Below are 14,135 nucleotides of genomic sequence, written 5' to 3'. Positions count from 1 at the left end.
TTAGAGAAGTATTAATAATGTTTTTTGAGGACCATATGCTTGGTACTATTTTTCACAAACAACCCTAGGAGAGTAGGTAGGTGTCTATTTTTTTATAGACAGGAGTCAAGGGATTACTTGCTTGAGGACAACACTCAGTAGATGTCAATGAAAAGTAGGTAGGTAGATGAGAATGAAACCCAGATCTGTTAAAGTCCAGAGCTCTTACAGCAGTGTGCCATTGGCTTACACTAGTAGAACATAACATGAAAGCAAAGATGTCAAGATCCATTTGTAGTCTCATAAGTGTGAAATGAGGCACCAGCTGTGATATATATATTATAGTAAATGTATCTAAATATACACTACTCTTAATTTCAGTCTGTGGCTGTGCCAACAGCCAGTGTTGTCACAGTTACTCCTGGAAAGCCTTTGAATTCTGTAACTACCCTGAAGCCTTCAAATTTGGGAGCATCACCTGCCCTCTCAAATGATCCCAGTCTCAAAGCAGAGAACTCAGCAGCTGCTCAGGCAAATCTTTCTCCGGTAAGCTCTCACTTCCACCTTATGTGAGTACAGCTCTTTACAGATTTTCTTGAATTCTGTTTTTAGCTAACATTTGTGTTTTATGTATATTTCTTTACTTAGGCGATGCTAGAAAATGTGAAGAAGTGTAAAAACTTCCTTGCCATGTTAATAAAACTAGCGTGTAGTGGATCACAGTCCCCAGAAATGGGGCAGAATGTGAAGAAACTGGTGGAACAACTTTTGGTAAGTTAGTATTATGAAAACGTGAAAATTCCGTGAGAATTCTTAGAACATGTTTTAAATGGGATGTATCTTTAAGTGAGGTTTATGTTAGATGGATTTTTTTGACAAGCTATGGTTTGGTTTTTTTTGTTTTGTTTTGTTTTTAAGTTTATTTTGGGAGAAAGCTTTATGCAGGGGTTAGGGACAGAGAGAGAGAGAGATCGAGAGAGGGAGGGAAAGAATCTCAAGTAGACCACAGAGCTCAAGGTGGGACTCGAACCCGTGAACTGTGAGATCATGACCTGAGCCAAAGTCAAGAGCCAGATGTTTAATGAACTGAACCCTCCAGGTGCTTCTGCTTTTGCTTTTTAAGAGCTTTATAATGATAATAAATCTAAGACAAGTAAATCTATTGTTTATTATTTTCTGTATGCCTTAACCTAAAAAAGGACCTTGGAGAGAAGGTTGACTATTTGGCCAAGTAAAAAATTGTTACTAGAATTGCAAATGTCAGAAAGCCAGTCTGTAAGTTCAAACAACAAACTTTGTAACCCATGGAAGTAAGTTAATCTTAAGTCTGCCTTTCCTTCTCTTAAAATGAGAAGAGTAATAAATGTGATGACCTTTAGGGCGCCTGGGTGGCTCGGTCAGTTGGGTGTCCAACTCTTGATTTCAGTTCAGGTCATGATCTCACAGTTCGTGAGATCAAGCTCTATGTTGGGCTCTGTGCTAACAGTGGGGAGCCTGCTTGGGATTCTTTGTCTCCTTCTCTCTCTCTCTTGCCCCTCCCCAACTTGTGTGCACTCTCTGTCTCTCTCTCTCAAAATAAATAAGTAAACATTTAAAACAAAATGTGATGATCTTTGACTTAACAAGTTCCAAGATGCTGTATTTTTTAGCTGTCAAATTATATGTCATTCATTTTTATATCTTTCAGATAAAATGCTTACATACATTAAAGCAGATGAAAGTGGAAATGAGCAAATATTACATATTTTATGCTTAAGAAATATGCTGATGATATAACAGAGAAATACAATTTTGAATTTTTTTTTTTTTTAAATTTTTTTTTTCAACGTTTTTTATTTATTTTTGGGACAGAGAGAGACAGAGCATGAATGGGGGAGGGGCAGAGAGAGAGGGAGACACAGAATCGGAAACAGGCTCCAGGCTCCGAGCCATCAGCCCAGAGCCTGACGCGGGGCTCGAACTCACGGACCGCGAGATCGTGACCTGGCTGAAGTCGGAGGCTTAACCAACTGCGCCACCCAGGCGCCCCAATTTTGAATTTTTTGAACTACTAAAATCTACAGGTTTCTCTGACCATACAATGAGAATTTTGTGTATTTTTTGTATAAAAATGGTCACTTTTTCCTAGCAGAAGATGTTTATGTTTCAAATATTACAGGAAAACAAGTATACTTTATAAATATTAAAATACCTTCTTTGGGGCGCCTGGGTGGCGCAGTCGGTTAAGCGTCCGACTTCAGCCAGGTCACGATCTCGCGGTCCGTGAGTTCGAGCCCCGCGTCAGGCTCTGGGCTGATGGCTCGGAGCCTGGAGCCTGTTTCCGATTCTGTGTCTCCCTCTCTCTCTGACCCTCCCCCGTTCATGCTCTGTCTCTCTCTGTCCCAAAAATAAATAAAAAACGTTGAAAAAAAAAAATTTAAAAAAAAAAAAATAAAATACCTTCTTTACTACTCTTTTTTATGCTACCTATAATTTGTTAGAAATAGAGCACATTTGAAACGGTTAGTTTTCTGCTTGGGAAAACTATTTTAAATATTTAAAATTGTAAGTCCTACAAACAAATTTTTAACTTAACTTTCAAGCATTTTTAAAAATTAAAATTAACTTAAATTTTTAATTTTTGATTTAAATGTAGTTGACATATTATTTTCAAGTATACAGCATAGTGATTTGACAATTACATACATTACAGAATGTTTACCACAGTAAGTGTGGTTACCATCTGTCACCAGAAAGTTATTGCAATATTATTCGTTATATTTCCTGTGCTGTACTTTCCATCCCTCTGACTTGCTTATTTTATAACTGGAAGTTTGCCCTTCCTAAGTCCCTTCAGCTATTTTGCCTATTTTCTCCTCCCCAGTTTCTTCTCTGTATTTGAGTTTGTTTCTCTTTGTATTATTTTTTAGATTTCACATATAAGTGAAATCTTACAGTATTTGTCTTTCTCCTGTCTGACTTACTTCAGTTAGCATAATACCCTCTAGGTCCATCCATGTTGTGAGTGGCAAGATCTCATTCTGTTTTATGGCTGAGTAATATTCCATTGTATGTATATACCGCATCTTTTTTATCCAATCATCTGTCTAATGATGGACATTTAGGTTGCTTTTATATCTTGGATATTGTAAACAGTGCTGCAGTAAACACAGTGGTGCATATATTTTTCAGAGTAGTGTTTTTGTTTTCTTTGGGTAAATACCCAGAAGTGCATCATGTGTTATTTTAATTTTTAAATTTTTGAGAAATCTTCATACTGTTTTCCATAACAACTGTACCAATTTATATTCCTTCCAATAGTGCATAAGTGTTTCCTTTTCTCCACATCCTTGCCAACACTTATTACTTCTTGTTTTTTTGATATTAGCCATTTTGATTGGTGTGAGGTAATATCTCATTGTGTTTTTGATTTTCATTTCCCTGATGATTAGTGATATTGACTATCTATTCATATGTCTGTTTGCCATCCTAAGTCTTCTTTGGAAAAATGTCTATTTAGGTCCTCTTGTCTATTTTTAATCAGATTTTTTTTTTTTTTTTTTTTTTTTTTTGGTATTGAGTTGTATGAATTCTTTATATATTTTGGATATTAACCCCTTATCAGGTATGTCATTTGCACATTATCTTCTCCCTATTCAGGAAGTTGCCTTTTTGTTTTGTTAATGGTTTCCTTTGCTCTGCAAAAGCTTTTTAGTTTGATATAGTCTCAGTAGTTTATTTTTGCTTTTATTTCCTTTGCCTGAGAAGACATATACAGAAAAATATTGCTAAGGCTGATGTCCAAGAGTTTACTGCCTGTGTTTTCTTCTGGAGTTTTATGGTTCTAGGTCTTACATTTAGGTCTTTAATCCATTTTGATTTTATTTTTGTATATGGTTTAACAAAATGGTCCAGTTTCATTCTTTTGTATGTAGCTGTCCAGTTTTCCCAACACTATTAAAGAGACTGTCTTTTCCCCATTGTATATTTTCACCTCATTGTCATAGATTAATTGACCATATACACATAGGCTTATTTCTTGGCTGTCTACTCTATTCCATTGATCTGTGCATCTGTTTTTGTGTCAATACCATACTGTTTGGATTACTATAGCTTTGTAGTATAGTTTGAAATCTGGGATTGTGATAACCTCCAGCTTTTTTCTTTCTTAAGATTGGCTGTTCAGGGTCTTTTGTGGTTCCACACAGATTTTAGGATTATTTGTTCTAGTTCTATGAAAAATGCTGTTGGTATTTTGATAGGAATTTTATCCAATCTGTAGATTGCTTTGGGTAGTATAAACATGTTAACAATATTAATTCTTCCAATCCCATGAGCATGGTATATGTTTCCATTTTTTTGTGTCCTCTTCAATTTCTTTCATTAACATCTTCTAGTTTTCAGAATACAGGTAGGTCTTTTACCTCCTTACATCAATCATGAATTACATACCTTTTCTCTTTTAAAATATTTGTAAACATAAAAGTATTCTTCTTTCTTCTGTTCCTCAGGATGCAAAAATTGAAGCAGAAGAATTTACTAGACAACTGTATGTTGAACTCAAGTCTTCACCTCAGCCTCACCTAGTTCCTTTTCTTAAGGTAAAGTTGTCTGTTACTTTGAAGAAATTATTTGGATTAGATTATTTAAAATAATTTTTAAAAAATAATTGAAAACCTGAATATTTCAATATGACAGCAGTTTAATGTGAAAATACTAACAACGTAGGAGAGGGCTCTCAACTGTTGTCATCTGTTAACATTCATAGTCCATATTCTTTGGATTGGAACACTTTGAGAAAACAGAAGTAACACCTCATTCATGAACAAAACTTAATGATTATATTGTTAAAGCTTATATCCTCAAATATCTTGACTTTTCCATTAAAATAGGGCCTTCTGCTTTGTCCTAATAACTCATATTGTCTTAGAAATAAAAAAAATCTCATCGTGCCAAATTTAGTGGGAGAGCTGTTATTTTTAAAAACTGTTACTAGGCATACTCCTTTGACAATTTGTTGAATTAAATAGAATTTTAATGTAGAACAGTAACTTTGATAACAAGAGACTATAAAAATTATTTTTTTTGGGATATTCAGAAGCTGAAGAGGAATCGAATTGAAATTTATACAGTTATTAAAGACCTGGGATTATAGTGAACCACAGAGTCATCCCATAAATTTTGAAATAATGGAAGACAATTTGACTTAACTGTGTAGGGAGATGAAAGAGGTGCCACAGTGGAAGGCTCCTTTTGGTTGCCTCATAGAAGAAGAGTTGGAAGGAAAATGGGGCACCTCTTCAGAAGGATATTAAAATAGTGGAAACTGTCACTAGAAGGGTGAGCACATTGATTAGGAGGATGCCAATCATGTGATATGAATTGTGGCTATAGCAACAGAATGTTTTAGCTAAAGGAGACTTGGTCTGGGGAAAGGCAAATTGCAGGTTCAGCAAAATACCTAATAATATCAAATAACTACTGCCCTGCTTTTTGGATGACCTTCTTGATTGAGAAGTTAGAGGCAGTTCTTCCTTGGGTCCCTTTCAATGCCTAAAGTTCTGTGAGCTATAGGTGTCTATATGACACTGACAACTCTTGAATTTATCTGTATTTCATACTCCCTGGAGACACCATGGGGGAGAAGGAAGATAATCAGTAGGCTTCTATTATGTATCCTATGCTTTGCTAGATACTTTTTATTTTTATTTTTTATTTTATTTTTATTTTTTGATTTTTAATATTTATTTTTGAGACAGAGAGACAGAGCATGAACAGGGGAGGGTCAGAGAGAGAGGGAGACACAGAATCCGAAGTAGGCTCCAGGCTCTGAGCTGTCAGCACAGAGCCCGACGCGGGGCTCGAACTCACGGACCGTGAGATCATGACCTGAGCCGAAGTCAGAGGCTTAACCGACCGAGCCACCCAGGCGCCCATGCTAGATGCTTTTTAAATTTGCATTGTTTGTGCTTAATTTTCATATCAGTCTTTTGAGAATACTAGGTGCTAGATTTTATAGTAGTTTCCATTTTGGAGATGAAAAAAACTTTAAATTGAGTAATTTTTTTATCAAGCTCACAGGTCCAGAATTTATTCTACCTGACTGTTTGATAATACTAACATTAAGTTGCCAAATGTTACACTAGGAAGTATTTGTGCTTTGTATGTATTTTTTTAAGTTTATTTATTTATTAAAAAAAAAATTTTTTTAACACTTATTTTTTATTTTTTATTCAGAGAGAGACAGAGCACAAACGGGGGAGGGTCAGAGAGAGAGGGAGACACAGAATCTGAAACAGGCTCCAGGCTCTGAGCTGTCAGCACACAGCCCGAGGCAGGGCTCGAACTCACGGACCGCTCACGGACCGCGAAATCATGACCTGAGCCGAAGTTGGACGCCCAACTGACTGAGCCACCCAGGCGCCCCAAGTTTATTTATTTTTGAGAGAGAGAGAGAGTGTGAGCATGTGCATGTGTGTGCATGAGCAGAGGGAAGGGCAGAGAGAGAGAGGGAGACAGAGAACCATAAGAAGGCTCCATGCTGTCAGCACAGAGCCCAGCATGGGACTCAATCTCACAAACGGTGAGATTGGGACCTGAGCTGAAATCAAGGGCCAGAAGCTTAACCAACTGAACCACCCAGGCATCCCTTTATGTGTTTTTTAAGCATCTATTAAGTTTTGTGATTTTTTTTTTTTTTTTTTTGGTGAGAATTTTTTTCTCATTTTTGAAAGCTTTTGGACATTGAATGTGGCATAGAGATGCCACATTTAAATTTTTTTTTTTTTTCAACGTTTTTTATTTATTTTTTTTTTTGGGGACAGAGAGAGACAGAGCATGAACGGGGGAGGGGCAGAGAGAAAGGGAGACACAGAATCTGAAACAGGCTCCAGGCTCCAAGCCATCAGCCCAGAGCCTGACGCAGGGCTCGAACTCACGGACCGCGAGATCGTGACCTGGCTGAAGTCGGACGCTTAACCGACTGCGCCACCCAGGCGCCCCAGAGATGCCACATTTAAACTTAACTCTGGCCAGCTGATCAAGAGATAATTTAGACATATATTTTTTATTATCTCTTTGAGTCTCATTAATTAATTTATTAAAACAATTTTTTTAATGTTTATTCATTTTTCAGAGACAGAGCATGAGTGGGGGAGGGGCAGAGAGAGGGAGACAGAATCTGAAGCAGGCTCCAGGCTCTGAGCTGTCAGCACAGAGCCCGACGCTGGGCTCCAAGTCACGAACTGTGAGATTGTGACCTGAGCTGAAGTCGGACGTTCAACTGACTGGGCCACCCAGATGCCCCTGAGTCTCATTATTTTAACATTTTTTTTCAATTGTGTTTTTCTCAGGATCCCCTCATGTTAGAATTCTAGCTTAAATTTAATCAGATCACTTCATCTGTTCATGTGTTTCCAAAGCAGCTTGTTTTTAAAGTTTGGAAAAAGATTATGAGAGATTGTTTCTTACTTTCTTTTGTTACCATTTACATACATATTTGAAAACCTTCAGAGAGCTTTTCAATCCTTTTTAATCAAAAAAAAAAAGTAAAGGAAGTAACTATAAGAAAAGGAAGAACAATGGTTCTCATTTGCTTCTTAAATAAAGGCAGTCTGACTGAATTTAAATGTCAAAACAAGGAAACCTTCCAAACAGCCCTTGAATTCACCAAAAGATAACCTACTATCTTGCCTCCTTTTCCATTTTTTTTTTTTCTTTCTTAAAAACAAAATCCCCAGGGACAAAAAGAATGTTCTACTTTTTAGTTTGAACACCCTTTACTCTTTTAGAAGGGTGTGAGGGACACCAATGTAAAATCCTGTCAAAATATTCTAGCTTGGGAAACCTAAGGGGCTCAGTCAGTTAAGTGTCCCACTTTTGATTTTGGCTCAGATCATGAGATTGAGCCCTGAGTTGGGCTCCATGCTGAGTGTGGAGCCTGCTTAAGATCGTCTCTCCCCCCCACATCCCCCCAAAAGACTCTCTCCCTCCCTCTCCCTCTGCTTTTCCCCCACCGCATGCATGCACTCGCATTCTATCTCAAATAAATAACACAAATGAATAAACAGACAAATAGTTAAATAAATAAATGAAAATATTCTAGCTCAATTAAGGAAATTGACCTTGTTTGTATTAGTTTTATTTTTGTTTTTTCTTGTATTACTTTTATTTTGATTTAAGACTGTCTATCCAAAGCTTGAAAGTTGTTTACTAAAACCTTTTTTTTTGATAGATTCTATTGTTATAAAACAAACTTATAGATACTAAGATTATTAGTGATCTGTTATGGGGTATAGGTAAATATAAACAAGTATACACAGTGTTTTTATTTTACTAAATTGATATTGAGGTATACAAAATAAGTTTAATATTGGGAGATAATTTCCTGTTGAAAAATAAAGCACTTTGGGGCTTTAAATTGACTGTATCCTGGATTTTGACAGGATATGAATATGAAGTGATACCAGATTTCCTCAACTGAAACACCTGATATACTTTTGATTTGTTTTATGTTGTAAAGCTATGAAAAATACAAAGCTATGAAGTACTAAATCCTTTAGTTTTACTAGCAGTTGATTTATTTAATCAGGTTCTTTTTTCTCCCGTTTCTAGAAAAGTGTGATTGCCTTACGACAACTCGTGCCCAACTCCCAGAGCTTTATTCAGCAGTGTGTTCAGCAGACCTGTAGTGAGGTTGTCATTGCTACCTGTACCACAACAGCAGCCACTTCTCCCGTGGTGACAACAACAGTTTGCTCCATCCAGCCTGAAAAACCCATCATTGTTTCTGGAACAACAACAGCCAGCACTGTGTCAGTGCCAGCTCTGAATCCACTTGCTGGCCCAGGGGGAGCAAAACCAGGAGTTGTGACACTTCATTCTCTGGGTCCACCTGCTGCACCAGGAGGAACAGCAGCTGGAACGGTTTTGCTTCAGACTCCAAAACCACTGGTGACATCTATACAGAACACAGTCACAGCAGTCTCCCTCCCACCTGAGAAGCCAGCTGTCTCTGGGGCAGCAGTCACGCTGGCTCTCCCTGCGGTGACTTTCGGAGAACCTTCGGCAGCAGCTGTCTGTCTTCCGTCTGTGAAACCTGTCATGACCTCTGCTGGGACCACATCTGACAAGCCTGTCATTGCTCCAGTCCAGATAAAACTTGCACCACCAGGCCCCGTCCTTTCTCAGCCGGCTGGTATTCCACAGGCAGTTAAAGTCAAACAACTAGTGAGTAACGTTCATTTCTTCCTCAGTTTCTTCTTTTGAAAATTTCAAACATTCAGAAAGCTGGCAAGGCTAGTAAAACAGGCCCCTGCGTATCCTTGACTGAGTTTGAATACTTGGTAACATTTTGCCATATTCGTTTAGTTTCTTCCTCTCTGTGTTCACACACATAAGCACACGCACATAACTTTTTCCTGAACCATTTGAGAGCTTATTGCAGAAGTCGTGATGTTGCACCTCTAAGCTAAGTACTGTGTATCTCCTACTGAAAAGGATTTTTTCTCTAACATAAGGGCCTCACACTTATTATCATATGTGGAAAGTTAGTATTGGTACAGTTATTTTCCTAGTTGTGCCAACAGTGTCGTTTACAGCTACTTTTTTTCTGATAGAGAACTGCCTGTTACATTCACCTGTCTTTTCTCTTTAGGCTCCTTTAATCCAGAACAGCTCCCCAGCCTTTCATGGCTGCTCATTATCTTGTAATAGTTTAAGTGCCCAGGCTAGTTGTTTTGCAGAATGTCCTTTGTTATGTCTAATTGTTTCCTCAAGTTAAGATTCAGACTAAATCTTTTTGACAAGGTTATTACAGAGGTAATGTTATGGTAACAGTTCTCAAGAAAAATATGCTAAGAGGGGAGGGAAACGGTGAGGGGAATAGATGAGTATGAAGCTGTGTTTTTTCCTAAACTTGGTAGGTTGGGAGGTTCTTGGATGAAAGAAACCTTAGCTATTTATCAATTAGCGCTGTTAACACTTAGAAATAAAACTGTCAGTTATTTTACCAGTTTATTGGTAATAAACTGCTATTTGGGAATAGCAGAGCATTAGATTCAGGACAAGCAAGCTATGGCAAAATCACAGGCACATCTAGAGAGCAGAAGAGAATGGCCTTGTATAGAGGAAAGGAGGAAGTTGGAAAAGGCTGTTATAATCAAAAGTCCTTTGGAGTAAACACAGTTCGATGTGTAGTAGCTTCTCCTTGGCGGAGTTGTGACAGTCTCTCTCTCATCGGCTGGGCTGTTGCTGGGCAAGATGAAAATCTTTCTTCCTCCTGCAGTCGTAGTAAAGGATAGGTTTCTTCCTGTTCAGAATGCAAGGTACCTCTCTTTGTGTTGGGGTCTGCAGCTGATGACTAGTTGTAGGGTGTGAGAGGTTCCCCTTTTGGCTTCCTGGCTCATTTTCATGGGGCTTCCCCTTATTTTCAGTGTTTAGAACATTTTAGTTGATTCAAGACAGGTGGTGAGAGTATTATTAATAACCTGTGGGAGATAGTACATGGTGAGTTAAGAATCACATTTCTTGGGTTGCCTGGATGGCTCAGTCGGTTGAGCGTCTGACTTCGGCTCAGGTTGTGATCTCAAGGCTTGTGAGTTTGAGCCCCACATTGGGCTCTGTGCTGACAGCTCAGAGCCTGGATCCTGTTTCAGATTGTGTGTCTCCCTCTCTCTCTGCCCCTCCCCCATTCATGCTCTTTGTGTCTCTCTCTTTCTAAAATAAACATTAAAAAAATAATAAGTAAAATAAAAATTATTTTTCTTTTTGCTTACCTTATACTGTAACTAACACCTGTTACACTAGCTGTTCTAGTATAGTTTTGGTAATTGCCCTTGTTTTCTTTTATAAATCTTTTTGTTAAAGGCTGTGTGTTGAATCTCTTTGTTTTAGTTTTTATTCTGCTTCTGGGAATAATAAAATCCAAGTAGACTTACTAGCCTTGTTTGTGTGATCAGGAGCAGAGGTTAGTATCTGTGGATGATTGTCTTTGAGGCAGAAGGTAGCAATGGGTGTAAGATGAAAGAAGGAAGATCAATATGGACAATCAAACTCCTGAGTAGGTAGGAAGTAATAGCCATTTCCTGGGTGCTAATCTTTTTTTCATCCCTTCCCACTCAGGGTCTGATTTTCAAATACAGAAATGTGCCTGCCTTGCAGGGTTTCTCTTGGGTTGTCTGAATTTAATCTCAGACTTGAAACCTTTTTAGAAGCAGTGATTCTTAAATATCAGTCTGAGCAGCCAGCTTTGGGAACCACTGAAACAGAGTAATTGCCTCAAGGAAAGGCCTGTTTTTTGGGAGCACTGAACAGAATTGAAATCCTCTTTACAGGTCATAAGTGATTCTTGAATCAGTGCTAATCTTTATTGAACATTTATACTATTATTAGTTCCTGAAGTGAAATAATACTTTATAGCTATGTAGAATTTTAAAAGCATGTCATGTATTAACTATGGGTTTTAAAATAATTTTGTGATAAAGAAAAGGCAGTGAGAAAACTAAGACTCTGGAAACATTAAGTGACCCATCCACTGGCACTCAACAAGTATTGGATCTCAGACTAGAACCTAGTGTCTTTCCCATTAGAGTATGGTACTCATGACAAGAACTTCTAAGTTTCTAGAGTGTCCTGAAACAGAAAAGCTATGTGGTAATAATATCTTGATAGCATTTGTGTTTTGTAGGTTTGACTTGTTATACATTAGGAACAATTTCAGTAAAGAAAAAATGTAACAGAAAATCCAGTGGATGGTGCCTGGCTAGCCCAGTACTTCGAGTATGCAGCTCTGGATCTCAGGGTTGTGAGTTGGAGCCCCACGTTGGATACAGAGATTACTTAACAATAAAATCTAAGAAAGAAAGAGAAAAAGAATGAATGAATCCAATGGTAAATGTTAGGGGTTTTTTGACTTACTACTTTCATTTGTATAATGTGGAGTATTTTAATTTTCCTTGTGAATTCTGCTTTCTTGTTTAGCCTTTGTTTGTTTACATTTTTTTTTTTTTTTTTTTTTTTTTAAGTAGGCTCCATGCCCAATGGTGGGGCTTAAACTCAGGACCCTGAGATTGAGAGTTGCATGCTCTACCTACTGAGCCAGCCAGGCACCCCGTTTGGCCTTTGTTTTAATTTTACTCAACACATTTGATGTCAGTATTCATACCTTCATATTTAAAAATGACAAACACTAGAGCAATAGACACTGAAGATGCATTGTAATCTGTTTTGTAACACATTTTTACCTCGGGCACAAAACAAGATAAGCCATTCTGTATGGTAATGCCACAGAGAGGACTGAACTAGGATATTTTTTCAAATTAATGTGGAAAATTAATATTTACTAAAGTGTTTATTAGTATTAGGTGAGCCCATTTTAAACCATTGTCCAATTTAATCCCAGATAGGTGAGAAGGAAAATAGGATGCTAGAAACATAAGAAAGTATTCAGTGCAGCTTTTAAGAAAGATGGCAAATAATAATTTGAGATATGAGAATTGCCATACTGGATCAAATCTGTGGTCTGGGCAACTCAGGATGTAGTCTCTAAAAATGAGCTGAAGAATGGGGCACCTGGGTGGCTCAGTTTGTTAGGCATCAGACTTCACCTTGGGTCATGATCTCACAGTTTGTGAGTTTGAGCCCTGCTTGAGGCTCTGTGCTCACTGTGCAGAGCCTGGAGCCTTCTTCAGATTCTGTGTCTCTCTCTCTCTGCCCCTCCTCTTCTCATATTCATGCTCATGCTCTGTCTCTTTCTCTTTCTCTCAAAAATAATAAACATTAGGGGCGTCTGGGTGGCTCAGTCGGTTAAGCGTCCGACACTGGCTCAGGTCATGATCTCATGGTTCGTGAGTTTGAGTCCCATGTCAGGTTCTGTACTAATATCTCAGAGCCTGGAGCCTGCTTTGGAATTTGTGTCTCCCTCTCTGTCTGCTCCTCCTCTGTTTGCACTCTCTCTCTCAAAAATTAATAAAACATCAAAAGAAATTTTAAAAATATATAAATAAACGTTAAAAAAATTAAAAATGAGCTGAATGCAAGTATTACTGTTCAATGTTAGTTTTTAAATTTGTTTATTCCCTTTAATAATTGATCGTGAATTTTAAAATTCCTTCTTTATACTTTATCTGTTTCTAGCATTTCTGCTAATTTTTCTGGAAATTGTATAGGTTTCCTGCTTTCTAGATGTTTTCTATATCCATGCTTTTGAGCTATAAGAATCCTCTTAATCTCCCATTGCAGGGTTTAAATTTTATAGAATTATTGCTTTATGAAATTATACATTTTTATTCCAGATTAAAGAGGCCCTTCCCCATTTTTTTTTAAATTTAGATTTATTACTACATGTTATCTTTTCTATCTCATTGATTATTGTATGTTAACTTCTGGGGATCTGCTTAAAGTTCTCATCAGAAGAATTGACTTGTTCACAGCTTCCGTAGATGAAAGTTTTTCATTTTGTGCCAGTAGTTCATTGCTTTGTATATTTTAGTCCTCAAATGCTTGAATTATTGAAATGTGGACCTAATCAGTAGTTCTTTTGATTTCATCTGAGAATCTAGTTTTTATAAATGTTAATGTTATTATCTATTAATTCTAGCATAGCAGGTGTTATATGATGTTACACACTCTAAATGTTAAGCTTAACGTTTTTACCTTTAAAGTTAGTGAAAGAGAGTGGATGATATGTAGTATAGTCTACTGATGATGGATAGGTAATAAGTAGAAGCTTTCAGAAGTTTCAGCACTTAAACAGTTTTCTTAGGATATTTGTGAAAAAACTGTTTTACTCATAATTGAGCAAAAGCTAAATTTAATTTACAGTATAATTTAAATTAAATTTAAACTTAATTAACAAAAGGTAATTTAATAGAGAACTAAATTTTAATTTCAGTTTGGTCATTTTAAAAATTAAATTTGATATATTTTAATAACTAATTTTACCATATAAAAATTAATAAGTCTCTAAAGTCCACAACATGTATGAATAAAATTCACGAATGAGAAAGTTAATTCAAAATTCCTGGTCTGTATTTTTAGGGAAAAGAAAAATGCTGATAATTTTAGAGAGCAAACTGAATGTTGCCACTCTTAGTAGTAATATTGTATTATATGTTGTTAGTTCAATATCTTTAAAAACAGTTTATACTTGGAGATAGGGCAGGAAGCTTTTATATTAT

At 37.0% G+C, this 14,135-nt stretch overlaps 1 protein-coding gene across 3 annotated transcripts in view; it reads left to right on the top strand.

Annotated features, from left to right (window-relative positions):
- TAF4B (TATA-box binding protein associated factor 4b) overlaps positions 1–14,135 on the top strand; it is a 179,573-nt gene that overhangs the window by 19,862 nt on the left and 145,576 nt on the right. For all 3 annotated transcript variants that reach the window (XM_049620318.1, XM_049620317.1, XM_049620319.1), the window contains exons 4-7: positions 361–525; positions 628–750; positions 4,470–4,559; positions 8,572–9,186. In XM_049620318.1, coding sequence (XP_049476275.1) covers positions 361–525; positions 628–750; positions 4,470–4,559; positions 8,572–9,186 — 993 coding nt within the window. The remainder of the gene's footprint in view (positions 1–360; positions 526–627; positions 751–4,469; positions 4,560–8,571; positions 9,187–14,135) is intronic.

Source organism: Panthera uncia, assembly GCF_023721935.1.
Source record: "Panthera uncia isolate 11264 chromosome D3 unlocalized genomic scaffold, Puncia_PCG_1.0 HiC_scaffold_8, whole genome shotgun sequence".
Taxonomy (NCBI): Eukaryota; Metazoa; Chordata; class Mammalia; order Carnivora; family Felidae; genus Panthera; species Panthera uncia.
This window is presented reverse-complemented; position numbering and strand designations above follow the sequence as displayed.